Here is a 21,033-nt window from a genome sequence, read left to right as displayed (position 1 = left end):
GTTACACATCTGTGATTTGCTCTCAATAGAGAACACTGGTTTTCTAAAGAAATTGGAAGGAGTTGGGATGCCTTGTCTAGCTGCAATATACAGGTGGGCAAAGGATGCAGCACACACAAAATGGTCAGTGAACAAAATGTCAAGTGTATGAGAAGAAATGAAAACCTTGTATTGTGAGGGAAGGAAACTGAAGAATAGAACAGAGAAGAGGATCAGGAAGAAAGCAAAGGGAGTCTCTGAAATAGAGTAAAGGCAAAATGACATAAAAACACAGACTGAAAGAGCTGGTATTAATCAGCCTTAGGACGGGAAGTCTAAGGGGAAATCTACTGCTGCCTATATCTACCTCATGGAGGGTAGTAGAGAAGACAGAGACAGAATGAAAAAACCAGGAAAATGTAAGAGAAAAAAAGACAAATTTTGCAACATGGGTTATTTTTATTTGATATTAGCAAAGACATCTCCAGTGATAGTAGTCAAAAGCTGGAAGAGACACTTAGAGCAGTTTTAAAATCTCTGCTCTTGGAGATATTATAAACATGATTGGCCAGGGTCCAGTGAAATCTGCTCCAAGCTGGCCCTGTATTGTTCAGGGAGTTGGACCAGAGGATATCCAGAGATCCTCTCCAATCTGCATCATTCTGTGACTATGAAACTTTCATATCCAAAACTTAGACACCAAAGTCAGTTAACACTTTTAAAGCTGTAACTGCAACTGATAGATTTAAGAAAAAAATTGAGCAAAAGAGGATATCAAGGAACTGCTCAGTCAGAAGTGACCACAAAAAATCAGTTTAAAAACTCACTGTTGATAGGTTTGTAGACAACTCTGTAACCCATGGTTGCAGATGGTGGAGCATCCCAGCTGATTCGTAATCTGTTGTACCACTCCTCTGAGACACGCAAGTTCCTAGGAGCAGACAAGGGCACTAAAAGGAAAACAAACTGGGCTTTTACAAGTTTATCTCATACAAGCTGATACAGAAAAATCAAGGTATGCAAATAAAGAGTGTGATACCCAGTACTCTCAGACTTACAGGTAAAATTACCAGGATGAAACCCTTAATCAAATTCATCCTTTGTATTACTCAGTGGATTAAATACAAACTTTGATCAGCCGGCAATGAATTTTTAAATTTATTCCAACTTTGTCCCTACATTAAAAAAAAAATCTTACTCTTGTTTCCTACAGATTTAAGATAATTTTGAGATAATTATACATTGTATAGATTCTTCCAATCCAAGTGCACTAAAATTTTTAATATAAAAATCATGGTCTTTTGAACACTTAATTCTGTAGAATGGAATCAAAGGAATCATTTACAAGTGACTTAAGTCTCTGCACAAAAAGCTCTTCAATTAAGACAGAAATTATGTAAATTAGGAGAATAATTCAATAAAATTATATTATCATGACTACAAGTGAACAATGAAATGTTTTCTTACAATCTACAGTTGAGCGGAAGTTTAAGATACAGCTGAGTAATCTTTTGGTACTTGGTCAGAACTCTAGAGATAATGTAATCACTTTTATAAAAACTTCAGCAGCATTTCTAATGACCCTTAGAAAGTAATGACCTCACACAAAAGAAGATCTAACAATACAATGGCTGGCTTGATACCATCTCAGCAGTCTTTGTTTACTCTATTTTCTGTATTAGTTGGCTTGCCCTTGGTGGGCTAGTTATCAAGGAATTACCAAGCTTTTTCACTGAACAAGTTTCTGCAAACTCAGAGTTATTTGAATATAAAATACAGCTTGTCAGTTAGGAGAAACTCATTGTTTATAAATCAATCAACTGAGACTAATTTAAAGTTCAAATCACATAAGTCATGCAAAATAAGCCTACTTTTATACTAAAATACATTCCTACAGCCACGGAAAAAAGGCCACAAGAGTAAGCTTTTATTCATGCATATCCTGGCAAGAGACAGGCGGAAAGTTTGTACTCACAAGTTTTGCCAGGAGCTGAGACACTGACTCCTTCCCCCTCGGAATAGATGGGGGTTATGGTAACTTTGTATTCCGTATCAGGCAGCAGAGGGTGAAGTAGAAGAGTGTTTTGTCTGCCAGGCACCATTACCTGGAGGGTCAGAAAATGCAGAAACAATCAAGCACCACTTTATTTTGCATCGTCTCTGGCACCACATTCCACCAGCATTGCTGTATAGCTTGCATTTTCAAATATTGTTGATGCTCTACAGTAAAATAAAATCTCTACATTTTTCACACTTTTAACAGATCTATTGTTATACCAAAACAAAATCAAGGAAATGGGCGTTTGGGTAACACTGTTTTATATTAAACCTATGAGCCACTACAGCTCCATAAGCCACTGGTACTGTTTGGATAGTAAGCATTTAAACTATATTACTGTACAGACAAAATATATGCTCTTATTGTATTTATTCTAGACATTTCTAGATTTTCTGAAGCTCATTGATAAAGTTTGATTGTTTTGTTCTCTGGAGACAAAATTCCTCCCTCCCTGGGAGGAAGGAAAATCAGTTTATGGGATCAGGAAATAGTGAACTGAGCAAGCAGGAATAAAACATGTTTGTCTTGTCTCCATCTAGCCTGGAGACAAGCAAATGAAGGCAGCTATTTAGGAGGGGAAGTAGGATGACATCCCACAAGTACCAGAGGATCCCAAACTGCCACAAAACATGGAAGATCTGCAACGGAAATCCAACCAGGCAAGCTGGCAGTAGAGCAGCTGGAGAAATTCCTCTGGGCAGTTTTTGTTTCTAGAATACATGTTTCAACCCGACGAATTAAGCACAGTGAAAGGTTTCCCTAAGCAGCTAGTTCTAACACTGTTCAATAGATTATTGTATTTTAGCCAGAGCAGTATCACAATAGCAGTGATAGCAGTGCCAAGCAAAGCCTTGCGATCACTTAACTTGCCAGTAAAATTTTAATCTCAGAGAGCCTCCACAGCCTGAATGGAAGCCACTTACAGCACCTGGTGTGGGCATGGTGAAAAACAGAAACTAGTGCTGTGTTTCCTGTGCAGAGATCTGTGCTCTGAAGTGATGCTGTTGGAAGCAAAGCCCAAGGTCCAACATCATACTTTGGACATTCCCTGGCCCATGTCCATTGTGCAAATCTATCACCTGAGCCAGCAACTACACATATTTGGCAAGAAGTTGAGAGAAGCAAAAGCCCTTTAAACTCACAGGGGAAAACCAGAAAATAAGTCTATAAAAGTGTTTTGTTGTTTCAAAGAAGACTGATGACTGTGATGATGGCAAAGTTTTGAAGCATATGCTCAAGAAAGGTCTCACCAATTTTAACACTCCAGGATACATTCAAACTACTTCGACTTTTGGCAAGTGATACAAAGAAGGAAATTTATCTAGTGCATTCAGGTGTTGAGACTTCTCAAAGTGCTTCATTCTTTGATCAAAACCGGACTTCTCAAACCATTAATAAATGTTCATGAAAGATTTCCATGTCCCTCTTCCATACACATGCACTCAAAACACACAAGGCAAGTTTCTGCAAAAATCCATGCCATTTTTTTTGTTTTTTAGAGTAGGAGATGCAAACATTGAGAAATCTCTCCTTGCCACATGTGCATAATCTTCTACAGACCAATAGAGTTTTCAGCAGTGAGAAACATTTTTGGCTTTAGAGAAGAGAAAAAATGTGATCTTTCCAGTATGTACAGCACACCCAAGAACATACATGCAATTTAGAGCTTGACCCTTCTGTATTCTATTACATTTTCTAGCCCCTGATTTTCAGCCAATTGCATCAAGAATTACAAAGCTTATTAATATTTTTATGGAAAGGGAGGAGTAACTGAAACTTATATCACTGAAATCAGAGCCAAAGAACTTAAGCATTCACCACAGTCACGCTAGAGTACATGTAAGCCCAAATTCCACAAAACTTTTGGGTCCTGCTTAAAAAAGGTACTTAAGCATATAAACACTCCCCTAAAATTGAACATCTGTGTTGTTTTATTGACATCTGTTGTGCACCTCTCAGGTGCTTGAAGCCACATGATAAAATACATTCCTTCCATTAAAACATGCTTAATTCTAAGCATAATCTGACATAATTCCCTTTTCAGTGAAGTATTTGTGTGTGTGATTAATTTCAAAGACGAAACGTGGTTAATCTGTATGCTGAATTGTGACCAAAGATAGTAAAGTTTGAGAGTGTACTTAAATAGTTTATGGAAATAGAGCCGAGATACCTACCTAATCATACAGTTTTACCATTTTCTTTAATGAGCTTTTGAGTCAGCTCTAATAGCCTTCTGATAGCCACAATTTTAATACCATTCCTACAGTTTTAATTTCATTTAAAAATAATATTAATTGAATACTAAAACAGAATGACATTTATACCATCCAACAGAACTAGAGAGCTGAAATGGTAAATCTGGGATCTGAATTTCAGAAAATTTGGCCTATTCTCAGAAGAACAGTATGATTTGTGCCATTATGCTGTGCAAGTTTTCCACTGTATTATATACTATACTAACATATAATTGAAGTAAGTTCATAAAGAATGTTTCCTAGTCCAAAAGGACACTACTACACCGAAAATAAATTTTCAGGTTATAGTTGAAAGATGGTTAAAAAGTAAGTTTCCAGCAGTGTCTCATAAAAGATGAACAAAACTAAAATAGAAAAAGAAAGATTCATATTTTCCTAGAAAAAAGTACATTCAAGTCCTTTTAATATTTTTAATTGAAATATTCTGATCTAGGGCTAAAAATGTCAGCTGTTGGACATCAGAAACAGTGACTGATATTTTTGATATAACTGTCCTATGAAAAGAAGTGAGTCAAGTGGCAGACACCAAGGGAGAATGATAGGGATGATTTTTGCATTCTGAGCTGATTATTAAGGATATAACCTTGAAATATACAACATAATCTTTTAAAGGTACCTATATGGAGGCATCCCAAAATTTTATAACAGATTTCGTGGACGCCAAGCACTGCAAAATTAAGTTTTCCCCAATTTAAAAATAATTTTTAAAAAAAAGGCACTTGGCCTCACTGAATTATGAAAGTATCTAAAAAATAAATATTAATTTAAAATAATCTTAAATGAAAAAAGTTAAATCTTAAAATAATGGAGCTCGGGCTTCTTTTATGGGGGGGAGGGTGTTTGTCTTGGTTTGTTTGCTGTATGTTCAAAAGAGTACACGAAGTACTCTTCATTTTTTCAAATATTTTCCAAAATCTTGATGACTGGAAATTTTTCTGTGTAGGACAACTATTTTTTGATCATCACGTGGTATTGAAAGAATAAAAAATATTCTCAGGCACTTACATTAAAAAGTGCCATCCTTATTGTGACATGTTCAGCTGACTGGGAAGTATGAAAACTCTGCATTTGAACTCCAATTACATTGCTTTAGCATAACATGAAACACTTAGGAAAGGAGTAAAATTGCCGAGGGAAAACAAAAAATTACTTAAGACTGTCCCATACAAACATTTAAATGCCATTAAAACACAATCTCAGATAGAAAAATGCCTAGGAGTAAAAAACAGAACTAAAAAACATAAAAATCCCAAGTTGGATGAATTTAAAAAATACAGGAAAAAGAGGACAGCCAGCTCATCTTGTGAGTTCATTAAACATCTCTGTGACTGGGCCTTGATCTCCCATTTGACTGCTGTTGCCCGCAGTGCAGCAGGTGCTGTACAAACAGAACTTTGAAGTTCAAGCTCACAGCAATATCAAACACAGAGCTTTTACTAATTGTAATAAAATTGTCATATAAGAAGATATCATGTCTTAGCAATTATTAAACAAGCTTATGAAGCCAATTAGAAAACCCATACAGACCATTCTTACCGCCTCCTCAGCACGGCCACCTTCTGCAGTGAGATAGGTCACTCGGAACTGCTGAACGCTGTGGTCGGAAATGTCCCACGTCACCCTCAGACTTGAGGGTGTTTCATCATCTATAACAAGGTTTCTGACTCCTGTTCGAAAAACTAAATCCAGAAATATTTAATTAATATTTTCTCAATTCTATTTTTAGATTTATTATAATTTTTATATTGTGCTGATTATCACCAAGAAGCTGCAAGCTCTACTGAAGCCATGGTGGCTCTGAAGATCCATAGTGGGGCAAAACCATACAGTTCAGTCATATTTGGGCTTAACAATATAAAAACTGTAAGCACTTATTAAAGTAATAGTTATCCTACACTTCTATTAACACATATTATCCCATCTGCTTTATCTCACTCAGCTTATGGAGCTTTAAAATAATCCAAGATAGAATGCGATAGAAGAAAAATACTCCAGAAATATTGTTCCTTAAAAGTCACTTGTCTAATTACAGGGAAAAGAAAAAGAACACTCAAAACTAAAGAGAATTCCGTAGAGGTCCCAAGCTCATATTTATAAAGGGAAAGAGAAACTCAAGGTGAATTTCCCAAATTAGTCTCTGTACTCCTAAGTAATGCCAGTGGCATCATTCAGAGTCCCTGCCCTGTCTCAGGGGTTGGCTCCTCATCCATGCCGTGCAGGAGGTTGGCCACACACAGAAGGGGGTGCAGAGCAGGACAGTGGGAATTTCAGCAGTGATGTCCCTTCCCTTCAGGATCATCAGCTCCTCAGCAGCATCACAGCTCTGCTCCCAGCCCCAGAGGTGTCTGTGGAGAGCCTTAGTGCTTTGCACTCAGCATTTAAACTGTTTCTGGCATTTGCTCTGCTCACCTGCCGTGGCGGGCTCAGAGGTTGTGGCACTGGTCGTTGTCACCGTGGTTGGTACTGTGGTAGCACTTGCAGCTGAAAAAGAGGACTCAGCTCACTCACAGTTCAAGGAGACATGGAAGACAGAGTGTTTTTCTTGTATTTTTAACTATGACAATGAAACTATGTGCTCACACCTACAAGCATCCCACACACTTCAGACATTTCAGAGACTACAAGGGAATTATTCATTTCATTTACTTTAGGCACTTATATTTGCAGGATTAGCACTTAGATCTGCAGATAAGAAATAATTAGAAACTGCATAATTAAATAAGAATGCATATATTTTCACAGATTTCTGGCTGAACTATGCACAATAGACTTCCACTTTGACCATTTGTTAAGGTTGTCAGTTTAATTAAATTGAAAGTTTTTTAAAGGTGTTTTACTTCTGCTCAAGTAAAAAAATAGAAAGTATGCTCAGCAACACTGGGCAGTATCAGCATCATCTGGATGGGTAAGGGTTTCTTATCTTAACAGAAGGTTTAGAATTCAGCCTGCAGTTAAATTACTTAAAAACAAATATATTTTTGAATTTACACGTAAGAAATATAATTGTTTACTCATCCAAATCATTATCCACAAAAAGAGAGTAGAGCAATCTTCCTGAAACACAGGCCACTGTTCTGATAATAAATTATAAAAAAAGCTGAACATGATTATCAAGTTTTATCTTTGTTACTTCCATGTCAATGTTACAGGATGCCCGTGTATTATTTCAGCCAAGAGTGAATTTACCTCTAATGAGTATAAGTTACAAAAATAAGAAAAGGGTATATTGAAAATGCCAAACATCTTAAACAAAATTCCTCTAAATTATTTACTTTAAAACATTTAACACAGATCCCTTCCTAAATCTGATATATCTTCTCATAAGGAATCCTGTTCAAATACTAAATATTAAAATGTAGGATGGAAGAAAATCTACCCAGCTCCAAAGGTTATTAATACCATAGCTCAGATAGTGAGCCAAACCACCATTTTGATGGTGGATTCAATGCCATCTACCACATAGTATTAAATAAGAAAAGCAATAAATAGTCAGCAAAGCTGTGGTGCTAAACCATCACGTTCTTCATTATAGCTACCCAAGGATGAATTATGTCTCATACAAAGGATATATGCATCAAATTTAAATCACTTAAACATCTTAACACTCAAGAGTTTGTCTTACTTGTAGCTCCAAGAATAGCAACAGCTTCACTTTCACTGTCATCATCAAAAACTGCCAGCAGAGAAACTTCATATTCTGTGTCAGGCAACAAACCCTCTATAACATGGCTGTCTGCATCTCCATTTATGACAACCTAAGTTACACAGCAAGATTAAAGAATATCAGTTCTGCATTCTGCATCTGATTAATTAGTATCAATTGACTGAAATGAAAGAAGGAAGATAGATTCTCCTTTAAAATAAATGAAATCTGCATTCAGATCTGCCCAAAAACTTATTAATACCATAGAGTACATCTGGAAAAAACACTTAAGAATATTTAAAATGTGAAGTACTGTGCTTCCACCCACAACTAATTAATTGCTAAAGCTGACCTGATACTTTTTTTTGAAAAATCACTACAATTCAAAACATTTATCGATAAGACATAACAAGATAGATTAACTTTCATTCATATTTCTACCATTCAAACACTGTTATGACAAATGTATTCAGTATCTCCCCTGCCTTACAAAAGGCTGTTTCTATACCACAACTATAATCTCAGTTATGGCTCCACACTTCTAAATGCAACTTGGAAGATCACTTGCTTCAGACTTGAGGATTAGAAGAAGATGTGCTGATGATCAGTTTGCTATAAGGTGTGAAATTTTAAATAATAATTTTCCTCATTTCTACCTATGACAGCAGCAGAAGATTCGCATGTGCAATGTGAACTGTAAGCAAGTTTTACTTCAGATTTTTGTGTGTTTCATTTATTTTATTGGAAGGGATAACCCGATGGGGAGGCACTGGAATGAAAGGGACTATAAAACAGAAGACATAGGAGCCTGAGCAGTAATTCTGGTGAAATGGGCTGACCAGTTTTGAGAATACTTTTCAGGTTACACAGGCAGACACTATCATAAAACAACCTTTCTCTAGGTTAACACTGACAGGCTTTTAAAGGTGGTCACTGTACACACAATATCAAAGTTAGACTTATAATGGAAATCAAACAATAGATATGTCCTGTGTAAAATCTGCCAGAGAGGTTAGCAGAAACAGTGAATCACACTTCATTCTTTTAAATACCACAGGAGATTTCCTGAGTTGGTCCTGGGAAAAAGGGACCTATAACACAATCACAGACCTTCTGAACTTAGATACAAAAAACAAAAGCAGAAAAAATGAATTGGGGCCATGCCTTCTACGACTATCAAGTAATGAATCAGTCATCCCATGCTGCACACTTTCTGGCACAAATTTTCTTGGGAAAACTCCAGGAACAAGCTTTGAGCGAATCTAGCTGTATACTAAGTACATAAATGAAATGCCTTCCTTTTCAATTTCCCAGTGCCTCTAGTTGTGTATCTAATCATTATAAAATATCTGTGCGTAATTACTGTCTCACAAGGAACTTTGGCATATTTTCTGAAGCATCACTTCCGTCAGCCTCCCCTCCCTGCTAATGTAGCCTACAAAAAACCAAGAGAAAGTGCTGAACTTCCAAGAGGGCAGGACAAGTAACAGCAACAAGCACATGAGCACAACAGCATGCATTCTCTACTGTAACCTAGAAATAAAAGGTCACTCTTACATTTATTCTGGCTTTTTAGTGCTAACACCCAACTGAACGCTCCTCACCCATTGCCAGGGTGGGTGAAGTGAGATGGGAGGTGTGTAATTAACCACCATCCCCTGACCCTACTCAGCTACTTGGCAAGTTGGGTCTTGGGAGAAAGACAGAGGGAGTGCATGTCCTTTCTCTGCATGACTGATCACTTAGCTGGGAAAGAAGCTTAAAGAGGCAACAGCCTGGAGGTATTGTGCTATCCCAGGCCTGACCTCATTAGAGAGGTCATGCAAGGAGAACAAGAAACCAGCTTGGGCATTTTTAATATTTCAACACTCTAAAATATTAGGGCCTCCAGCAGTTCTTAGTGAATACAATGAACAAGTAGAACCTTAGCAGTTCAAACATTCCTTGGTAATTTATTCTTACACTGAAAGAATACAGATACCTCAAATCTCACTTTAAAAAGTGATTTAAAGGCTTTTTCTGGCAGCTACTCACTGGAACTTAAACAGAAACAAATCAGTTCATCTACTGCAGAAGAAAGCGCAGATGACTTGTGTCCACTCACTCATCTGCCAACTCCTTCTTTTCCCTGCTCACTCCTTTAATTTCTCTCTTTCTTGAGACTTACCTCTCACTAGGTGAAAGGGAAGAAAAGAATCAGGCTAAGCTATATTTACAGAAAAAATTACATACAACCTAAGATAAAATGACTGCTTTCTGCCCTAATGGATGACAAAATTATGCATGAAACCTAGGGCCAGGTGGGAAATGTCATCTGTCCCTGAGTTCTGTACCCAGATAAGAAGTTTGCAGATGTGGCCTCTCCACACTCTGCTGATGCCAAGAGAGCAAGATGTTTCAGAGTCACTAAAGATTGAGAAGCCAAAAGAAGCCAAAATAATGAGTTAATAGAGAAGGAAATAGAAAGAGGAAATGAGACAGACTATGAAAATTTGGGAAAGGGAGAGAAAGCGTCTGTCTTTTTATACTTGGAAAAAGAAAATTTAAAAGGAAAAGCTTAAGGGGTGAAAAATAATTTAAAAATTCAGAGTGATGAAAATGGTACTATGGACAAGATGTACAAGGGCTTCATGCAAAAAATACAGCATGAGGGGGAAAAAGAGAAAAAACATGAAGAGGATTAAATGAACTATCTACTAAATTTACTACATGTAAACTTTTCCCTTTGTAGTGTTACATAACCAAGGCTTCAGAGGCATTTTACTGTGGCCAGTACATTAGACAAATTTGGAGCTTTATGTGAGGATGTAGCTACTCTGGCTCAGCTACCATCATCATCATCTTCACATCAAAGTGAAGAACATAAACCTCTAGAACTGAAATGGCACCAAACAACAATGCTAGTTCTATAGCTGTTGGCACAATACAGATTAGATTGATTATTCACAAAATATCTCTTCTTTCCTCACTTTCTCTTCAAAACAAAACTGGAATATTGGTTTGATTTTTGTTTAGAGAGCTTTGCAGTGGGGCAGATTTTTCTGTAAGTCAATTGGTTATATTTAATTAGCAGAAGTTGCAGCATCAAGTGTCCTCAGAATGGAATTCTCTCTTCCTTTTCAACCCCTCAGAATGTCAAGGCAATTTACCTCCTCAGACTCCCCCCCATCCAAAGGAATCCATGCCAATCTGTAAAAAGCAATATCTGATGAGGTAGGCTTCCAGCTGACTCTGAAACTATCTGTTGATGCTTCATCAATTTCCAAGTGCTGGGGAGCTGGAACTCTTTCTGGAAAATATTACACACAAGAAAAGTGACAGTAAATTATTCTCTGAGACTTACATAGAGGGCAACATTAGGCACACACCATTTTACTTGCGGTTTGTTAAAACAGTGTAACAACAAAGGCACTACAGAATTCTCTGCCCACTAATTTGTATTTAGGGAAGTAGTTCTACAGTTCAAGGAGGGGTATAAACTCTTTATTCTAACTGGACAGGCTGAAGGAGCTGCATGCAACCCTAAGTCCATCTTCTTTGCTCAGAGCTCTGTGCACTATAACTGTGTTAAACAAACTACAGGAACTTTGAATGTCTTGTATTTTCTCCTTCCGATATAGTTCCCCTGTATGTATAAAAGGCTCTAGCCCCTAGTGCCTGGATAGTTCACTGGTTAAATGTATGAGTCAAAACTCATCACACTTCATCTGGGGATACAAATGCCATCACACTGAATAATGCTTCAGAAAGCTGTGGAGATGTTTTCATGATGTCAAGAGATTACTCATATGAGCAAAGAGGCAATTGGCCCCACAGTAAGGGAGCGAAGAAGCCAAAAACACGAATGAAAATAACAGAAAGCATTCTATATATCTGAATTCACAGCTAGAGACATTTGCTGTAACTAATCTTACTTTCCAGTAACGTAAGAAAGTATAAAATTTCTTCTTGGAAAGCCTTCAGAAGTTCGGCTGTACTTACTTGTGGTAAAGCTGCCAGTAAGTGGTTCAGATTGCCCTTCATCATACTGGGAGAAAATAGCGACAGTATACTCGGTAAGGGGTGCCAAACTTTTCAGAGTATGGGTTGAAACACGACCAACTTCCACCTAGAGAAAGCATAATTTGCAGTAGATATTGACCAGACAATACATTATCAGTGACTGAAATTCTTCTGGGTAATAATGACGATACAGAAAGAGAATGTCATGCAATTAGTAGAGAAATTCAGTGAAACTATAAGCAAGTATAAACTCAGGTCCATAAAAGCTGACAAAATCAGTTAAAATAGGCAAACTACAAAAAAGGAGAATTTTGCACTTATGGTAAACCATGGAAAAGGAGAATTCAGCCTTGTTAAGACCAGCTCTCCACATAACATCAGCACTGTATGTTCAGGAACCCTGAAGAGGAAAGAGCTTTTTGGGCTATTAAATCCAACCCCTTTATCATGGACAACCACTGCATAAACCCTTATGTTTAACATTTGTCAAGAGACACATGAGAGTTTCTTCTGGTCTCTCTCCAGGCTGCAGTTAAGTGACTTTGCCAGGCACATAAAACTCAAAGCTGTATAAACAGTTTATCAATCCAACCATTCAGTGTCACGTTAGCTCAGCACCGCAGGGAAAATGCTACCAGTGCAGAGCAAACAAAAACATGCCACCTGTTCTTTGAGCAGACAAAGGAAAAGTGAACTGAATATTCACTCACATTACAAAGTATATTACCACAAGCCTGAGATGTTCAAATACCACTGTGATGAGTACAGGCAGGCATATTATCTATATTAAGGGTAATCAATAGGAAGAGGTCATATGATTTCTAATTTAAATTTTAAGGGACCTAGCAGAGAGAAAAGAATCAAAACATTGTACATGTATACGCCCTTCCAAACCTGGGAATGGTTTCTTCAGGTTCAATTCAAATATTCTACTTTATAAAGATGAAAGGCCATATATGTCCCAGAAGAAGCATAATTACAGATAACCACCATTAAAAACTTCTTTTTTTTGAGGGCCAAGTTACCCACGACAACTTATTTCCTCAAGGATCTGGACTGTTTAAATAATCAAACCCACTTACTGCAATTTTTTTTTTGTGTTTTTAAAAAATTCTGTATTAATATTTCTGTATGAGTCGTTCCATCCATTTTGCTATCACCTGCTAAAAGGTATTATAAAGAACCCTCATTAAGAAGGCATAACTAAATATTGCATATTATTAAATGCAAGAGTCTAAGTTAGAACATCTTGTTATGGCCTTAGCCCTCTGTTCAAGCCAAATCCTATTTCTAGGAAGAGAGTTCTCAATACATACTTAAAGCAATAAATGTTGAGAAAATGTGACAGAGCCTTCAGATAGACTTTTTGAACGAGCTTGAGTCCATGATATGTGATACATCAAAACTCTTTTTATCTGAACAGAATCAAGAATAAATAAATATAAATACTATACACTGAGTCAGGATCCAGCTCCTAGCAAACCACTGTTCCCTGGAGTTGTTTCCTTCAGTTTATGTGCCCCAGCAATGACTCTTCACAGTGTTGTCCCCCATATACACATACATCCAACATTAAGCAAACTCTTATTTACACCAACTTCCAGAATCCTCTCACAAATCTTTTGTTACAGCTTGCAAAGTAGGTTTTGTTTATAAACATCACCCCTAATAATCACAGAAGTTTGGGGATGTTTGAGACTGATTAATGGAAAAGCAGAGCTAATAATTTACCTCATTGGTTTCTGTTCCATCTGTTTTAACGTGCATGATGCGATAGCCATTTACATTTTTGGAAGCAGGATCCCATGTCAGCTTAGCACTATTGTGCCCAACATCAGAAAATTTCAAGTTTGCTGGTGGACTTAGAGGCACTTGAAAAGAAAAGAAATAAAAACATGAAAGTGATCCCAGGTTTTAGCTGTGAAATTTTTCATGTCTTAAAAATAAATAGTATATTTTCCATTCAAAAATTTCTATCACCAATATTTCTATTCAAAGACCTACATCAATGGAACTACAAAAGTACTTAAAGGCAGGTAAAAGGGTTTAGCTCTTTACTGAAACAGAACTTTCAGATTTGCTAAATGCATCTCAACTGATACTGAAAAAGAAGTTAATTATGATATTGTTCATTGCAGATATCATGGCAAGATCTAGCCTACACAATACTTACAATAAATTTGTTTTTGTATTTGTGAAATAATTTAAGCCAGATAGATCTTTATACTATATGCATTTGGTTTTCACGTGAATCCCAGCAAAAATACTTCATTACAGTAGAATTTTGGCAAAAAATGTTTTGAATCTTAAAAGCCCCTGACAAAAGGGTAAGTTCATCCAAAAAGCATAAATAGCTTAGAAGATCTCCAAAAATGCTATTTTTTTTACCTCTGCCTAACCTTTCTGTCAGGAAACCTAAGCTGTTTCCCAACAACAACCCCAGCTAAAGCCACATTTTTATACTATATATTCCTTGACTGTCACGAGCTGAAGGAAAATGAGGTCATGCAAGAGAGAGTCTCAGGTTGCATCCACTTTTCTGTCACACCACAGAAAGCAATTTGTGCTGTCTGTTACTCTCAGCAGTAGGTTCTGTATTAGTCCAACATCTGCTACTTTCGTCTGAATTATAAAACCTTTCTCTATCCAGCCTGCCTTCACACACACACTCCTCACCAGTCCACGTGGACAAATAAATATCAGCACTTCAGAAGCTGCTTCCCTCACACAAGAGCACATGGGAAAAAGCAAAGATTTTAAAGGTCTCATATATTGTGTGAGATCTTTAGCCAGGCCATTTATTGATCCAGAATCTGCAACCAGCTTAGGAACAGTGAAGTCAACTTGGCTCTGAGAAAAGACGACGGGAACACATTGGAGCTGTAGTAGATGGGTTTGCCACACATTCTGGCATTCAGTATTTTCCTCTGAGTCTGGTGAAGGGAGTATCACGTGCTGGCTTTCCTTTCTACTTTCTGTCAGTTGTGGAATGCACTTCATTCCACCATCCAGGTCATACAATGAAACGCGTCAGTCTCAGCTCTCTCCGTTTGGAACCAACCTCCTAACAACATTGCTCTCGACCAGACAGGCAGTCCTGGTGCCAAACTCACGTGATATTTACAGTGAGCCTTGGATGAATCCTGGCCCCAGAATGAAACTACACCCTAAAATGAGCTTGCTGATCACGTCTCTGTTTGGCATAGGGGAGGTTTTGCTACAGTAACCAAGATGATTCAGTGTGTAGAATATTACTTAGTAAACACAAATTATCAGATACTACACCTAATACTACAGCAAATTTGGCAGATCACTCTTCAGGCAGATATATGCTCCAGGAAGAAAATACTAGGTAGCCTATTCATTAATTGTAAGCCAGAAATAATCATACTGAAAGAAAAAAAGAAAAAGAAATCAGATTCTGGACAGGTAAGACATTATTGTTGAACACAGACAACGTGGGACAGGCATGATCACCAGGAGCTTTCTTCCTCCCGGACTGCCCCACTGCCTGAATCATCAAAGCCTGCTAGCAGAGGGCTTATTTGAATAGTTGTATATGACAGAATCAATCTTCTTTCATATTACAGTCCTAAAGACCAGAGATGGCTGCAATGTGTCATCCTAAACATAAATGAAAGTTGCAGAGAAGTTAGGGTTTCTTTTTTTATTCTGGCCTAGTAGCAGCAGCAGTGATGATGGGCTGGCTAACATATGTTACAAGCTTCGGTGATCAGACAGTGGTCATGAAACCTCAGCTTGTGCCAATGTATCTGGAATTTGTATGTGATCTTCCATCCAATGTGTTAGCCAGGTTTAGAGCTGTGCAGTCTCCAAGATCATATGGTATGAAACGAATTGAAGCTGGCACAGTCATAAACTACGTAAGCTACTGTTCAGGAGAAAGGAAAATCTGATACTGGGTAGATATTGACCAAAGGCCAGGGTGGGGGATACGGGCATGGGGCTGTGCAAGATGAGGAGTGAGGCATAAAGAGACAGAGAAAGAGAGGGAGGGATAAAGAGCCAAAGGTTTGATAAGCTTTGTTGGGAATCTTCTACACTTATTTCAAGTAGACAAACACAGCCAGGTTGCACTAGTTTGCTATTGGAACTCATCTGTCTACAACTGCCCTCCTACAGAAGACCCAGCAAACACTGTCCCTAGAGCTTCTTCCACCACTGCTTGCTGACCTTACAAGGAACTGCTCTGGGCTTGCTTTCTCCTAGCATTTGCATGCCTGAACTTCTCTCTTTTATTAAATGTACGTCACTTTCACCCCGACCGGGTTGCTCATGCCAGGAGCACAAAACAAGAGGATTCACTCACTCCCCTGCTGGGAGCAATAGAGATGTCACTGAATGCAGCCCCAGAAATGTCCCAGAAGCACAATTACTTATTTTCAATTCCTTTGTCTTCCAAATGCTGGGGCTATTTAGAGAGCTGACATACAGTCTGTGTACAGTTTGCAGAGGACAGAATTTAGTTGGCAAAGTTCTTGCCATTTATTGAAAACACACCATCTATCATGAGTGCACAAGTGCTTTCCAACCCTTCGTTTACCAGATGTTAGACAGCAGGGGTTGGACAGAAATCTTCTCTTTGCTTCTTTTCTGTCTGTACTACTACTGAGCCAAAGGAATGACTTTCTCCATTTGAGCAGGCTCACACACCTGGTTTTCTAGCTAGAGGAGGCTAAACAGAGCAGGATCAATTTAGGTCTTTGTGGTGACCTTCATTCACTTTCAGAAAGTTCAGAAAACTGTCAGTAATTTCACCAAATCAACAGAGGCATCCATAGTACCACTTCCAACAAAAGTGACAAGATCACAGTCCTGCTGCAAAAACAAGCTGTTTTGTACAAATCCTCAGCCTCTGTAAATTAAGTATACACAGTGAGAAACTTAAGTACAGTAAAGAGCTTGCCTAATTGCTCAAATCAGATAATCAGATGCCTGCTCTAGTATGCGCAAAGACCATTCTGAAGTTTTTATAACATTGAAGTCAATATAGATTTGTGCTACCCACATGTAGTTTCTTGTCCTGTGAGGGGATCACTAGCTTCTTCTCCAAACATGGCATAAACTGTGACTGTATATTCTGTATTTGGCAACAGTCCATCCAGTTCAAGATCTGTTGAGGTTTCCCCAATTTTTATCTAAAAACACCATGAATAAAAAAAGACACATTATTTCTGAATTAGCTCATAATGAGGAATAAACAGCTGAAATTAGATATAGGATCAGATGTTCTGCTGAGCATTTGTCTAACACTGTGCCTGCAGTGCTTTGGCTGAGATTTTGGGATTTTGCAAAATAATTAAAAGATTTAAATTTTCAAAAAGCCAAAAGCCAACACACAGGTAAGAGACTTTAAAAGTGACTTATCACATTAACAATGACAAAATATTCTTCTCCAGAATGAGCAGCTACTAAGGCCTTTTCCAGTCTACATTTTGTTACTCCCATTCCCATCTATGCTTTCATTCATCTTCAGTCACACATCTGAAAATCACAAGGACTCATTGGAGGAGTTGATTTCTATGCACACTGAGGCTCAGATTTGTTGCCATTTGTATCATTTTCCTCCTCTACCTATTCATGGAGAGTCACATTAACATGGACTTTATTTATTTCTTCGGGGTAAAACTCAGTCCTCCCGAACCAGCCGGTTGTCAGGGAGGCCCCATTTTTAACAGAATTACATGCTCACAGCCACTGTTTTAGAAGAGAGCACAAGTCTGTGCTGGTTTTCAGTAGCTTCATGCCCTCTGCACAAGTTCACATGCCCCTGCATGCTTTATAGTGATCTTGCTTGAACGCAGATGTTGCACGTAACCTTAACTGTACGTATAGAAACTTGAGCATAAGAACTTTTAAATCCTAGACCAGAAGTTCCACTGGAAATATGCTAGCAACGTGGTTTTACTGTGTTAATGACAAAAGACTGGACTTTACCTTGCCTCACCTTCTTTTCCTTTTAAAGAATGTCTTCACATTAGATGAAAGACATTATTTTCAAGTTTAAAACAAAGGTTGAATAGAACTAAAAGAAAATCAATTAGGGTTTCCTTTTAGACCTACAAATTTTACTTACATTTAAAGGCCCTGATAAGAACAAAGGCTAACCTTCACATTGTTCTGATAGCACACATAGGAGATATCTTAGTTTTACTTTATTTTTTCTTCTAGTGTTTACTATATGATACAGTATTGCCTTACATAAAATTTCAAAAGAGTAACTTAAATTCAGTTGAAGTTGTTGCATTTTTATGACAATGACATAAAAATAACCAACTGGCACTTGCACTTTATTCATAGCCTGTGACACATAGGCTATGAATACTTGATGAAGTCATGGAAACAACCCAAGTATTTGCTGATCACATTGGAGATTAAAGGACATGTACTAGTTTAGGTACTAGTTTATTCTTTGAAAGACTGACATTTTTCATAACTGCAATTAAAATGAAGGCACAATACATCACCTCCTTCTCATCTGCTGCCAGTCCTTCTGTGAGGGGAGCATAAAGGATCATGTAACCTGTGGCACCTGGTACTCCACTCCACCTGACCCTCATGCTGCTCTGGGACACATCGTACAGCTGCAGATCCGACGCCATGGGCAATGCAACTGCAGCGGAACAAGAGAGGCACTTCAGTCATCTCACTTGAACAACCAGCTATTATTCAAACAGCTTATTTTACCCCAGCAAACACAAAGGAATATAGCTATCTCCAAGCATGTAAGTGCTGTCTGCATCCTACAAATAAGATCTAATTGGTGCATAGAAGAACTCAGAGAAACAAGGAAATGCCGACCCAAACCAATTCTAATGCCAGGGCAGATTTATGCCTCACAAAGCATTTAAGCACAGTTGCTATTAGAAACCAGTAGAAATTTTAAGGGATGGCTCTTTCTGGGAGAAGTTCCCAAGGCAGAGTGTGGATGTCACAGCCATGAGATACAACAGCCTGGAAAAACCCTGGATGAGCACACTGCACACATCAAAATACTTTGGCTGTAAACTGTCACCTGTTGAAGACCAGACTGTCCAAACTGGCTTCTCTTTAGATTTCCACTTCCAGGTTACCCATCTATCCTTCCAAAGCTTTTTACAACCTACCTCTATCCTATTTAAATCTTATCCTTGTTCTGTATAGATTTATATTCCCATGAATTCTCATAATTCCTCTAATTTATAGGGAGAAAGTACCCATGAACATTTTCAAACACACATCAGTCTCCTTGCTCAGAGCTCCACTCACACCTCTGATACCTACAGCAAGGAGCTACACATTGAGATATCCTGAAGGCATTTTGTACCACATTGTCTCATTCCTATTCAAACTGTCCCAGGGTCACAAAGAGAGTATCCATCACCTGCTGTTCCCCTTATTTTAATTCTAAAAAATCTAAAGGAAAAGTATCCTCTAACTCTAACTTACGAGTTGCATTTTAACTCTCAACAGGAACTGGTAGATACTCTGGCAATATATACAAAAATTGACAAAGAGGTGACTGGAAATAAAACATGGTGTATTCTTCTGGAATTTTCAACCAAAGAGCTCAGAATCTCAAATATAAATATCTAGTAGATAACACTGGTGTGCATCTTGGATAGTTACCAGACTATCCTAATATTCAGGTAGCATAGGGATAAATTAAAACAACTAAAACCAGCTGGAATAAACCAGGTAAAAATGTATTTTTAGCAAATTAAAATGTGAATGAATTTCATGTGTATTTTAAGTTAGAAGTGATTATTAAATCACTAAACTTTCTACTTATCTGTACCATATGCATATATCTGTTTAGATTTCACATACGTGTAAACTATTTTCAGCGTTCTATACAAACACATGCAATTGGTGACTATTTTAATCTGTCAGTACCTCACACACAGGCAGGAATGTAAACTACAATTTTCCATAACTCTCCATTAGAATAATTTTAAAAATACTTTAAAATTGCAGGTATTTTTAGCATATGGAGTGATTAACACTTGCACATGTCAGACTATTGCTTCCAACACACTATCAAAGACAGCTGTATAAAATGCTTGATGCTGCATGACCTTGGGGTGTGATCTGATCAGATCTCTGAAAGCCAGCAGGGCTGGGCTCTGTCAGAACTTGACTGGGTGACTTCAAAGGAATACCAGGTGCAATACAAAACAATCCTGTTGGCTCAGTATGCGACTGTTCTCTCAGCCTCAATAAATTAAACAGGTCCCAACACTGTCTCATGGGGTACAGCATGGCTGGAGATGACATTTTGGGAGACTGAGACTAAAACAAAAGTCTAAAATAATTTTATATGATTCTATTTTGTCTTCAGATTGAGAAAATTAGCACTGACACAAAATCAAAGAACCACCGAGGATGAAAGGCACCTCTTGAGATCATCTGGTCTAATTACTTTCCCTGTTTAATCAGGGTCAGCTAAAGCAGGCTGCTCAGAACCTTGTCCAGTTGGGCTTGAAATACTTCCAGTGATGCAGACTTCACAACTTCTCTTGACAACTTATTCCAGTGTTTCACCACCATTACAATAAAACCATGTCTTCTTTTGTTCGTATTTTATTTCAAGGGGTTTTAATTTGTGCCCATTGGCTCTTGTCCTGTTAATAAGCACCACTGAGAAATGGCTCACTCCTCTTCTACATTTCCTCACATCAGGGATTTTCACAGACTGACAAGATCACCTGAGCCTTCTCTTCTCCAGGCTGAAAAGTTCAGCTGTCTCAGACTCTTCTCTTATGAGAGATGTGCCAAGCCCTTAATTGTATTTACAGCCTTTCACTGAAGTGAAAGTAAGTCCAGTAAGTCCACATCTCTCTTATGCTGGGGGAACCCAAGCAGGCATCCAGGTGTGGCCTCATAAGTCCTGAGCAGAGGGCATAAATCAGCTTTCTAAACCTTCTGGCAGTCATTTTCTAATACAATCCAGGAGGCTTTTGGCCTTCTTTGTGACAAGGATGCTCTGCTGTTTCACAGTCAGTTTGTGATTTACCATGAGTCCCAAGTCCTTCTCTGCAGAGCTGCCTTCCAGCTGGTCACCCCTCAGGGTGCAGTGACACATGGCCTTGTTG

At 38.0% G+C, this 21,033-nt stretch overlaps 1 protein-coding gene across 7 annotated transcripts in view; it reads right to left on the bottom strand.

The window, feature by feature from the left end:
* Positions 1 to 21,033, bottom strand: part of COL14A1 (collagen type XIV alpha 1 chain) — a 113,359-nt gene that overhangs the window by 50,701 nt on the left and 41,625 nt on the right. For 5 of the 7 annotated variants that reach the window (XM_085053474.1, XM_085053477.1, XM_085053476.1 and 2 more), the window contains exons 12-21: positions 18,427 to 18,572; positions 16,968 to 17,097; positions 13,670 to 13,809; positions 11,918 to 12,044; positions 11,086 to 11,225; positions 7,916 to 8,048; positions 6,703 to 6,774; positions 5,821 to 5,972; positions 1,955 to 2,084; positions 807 to 929 (exon numbers count right to left, since the gene is read on the bottom strand). In XM_085053474.1, coding sequence (XP_084909600.1) covers positions 807 to 929; positions 1,955 to 2,084; positions 5,821 to 5,972; positions 6,703 to 6,774; positions 7,916 to 8,048; positions 11,086 to 11,225; positions 11,918 to 12,044; positions 13,670 to 13,809; positions 16,968 to 17,097; positions 18,427 to 18,572 — 1,293 coding nt within the window. The remainder of the gene's footprint in view (positions 1 to 806; positions 930 to 1,954; positions 2,085 to 5,820; positions 5,973 to 6,702; positions 6,775 to 7,915; positions 8,049 to 11,085; positions 11,226 to 11,917; positions 12,045 to 13,669; positions 13,810 to 16,967; positions 17,098 to 18,426; positions 18,573 to 21,033) is intronic. The other 2 variants (XM_085053475.1, XM_085053473.1) reach the window with 1 other exon arrangement.

Source organism: Lichenostomus cassidix, chromosome 2 (assembly GCF_008360975.1).
Source record: "Lichenostomus cassidix isolate B80296 chromosome 2, HeHo_3.0, whole genome shotgun sequence".
Classification (NCBI taxonomy): Eukaryota; Metazoa; Chordata; class Aves; order Passeriformes; family Meliphagidae; genus Lichenostomus; species Lichenostomus cassidix.
Note: the sequence above shows the minus strand (reverse complement) of the source record. Positions and strands in the feature narration are given on the sequence as shown.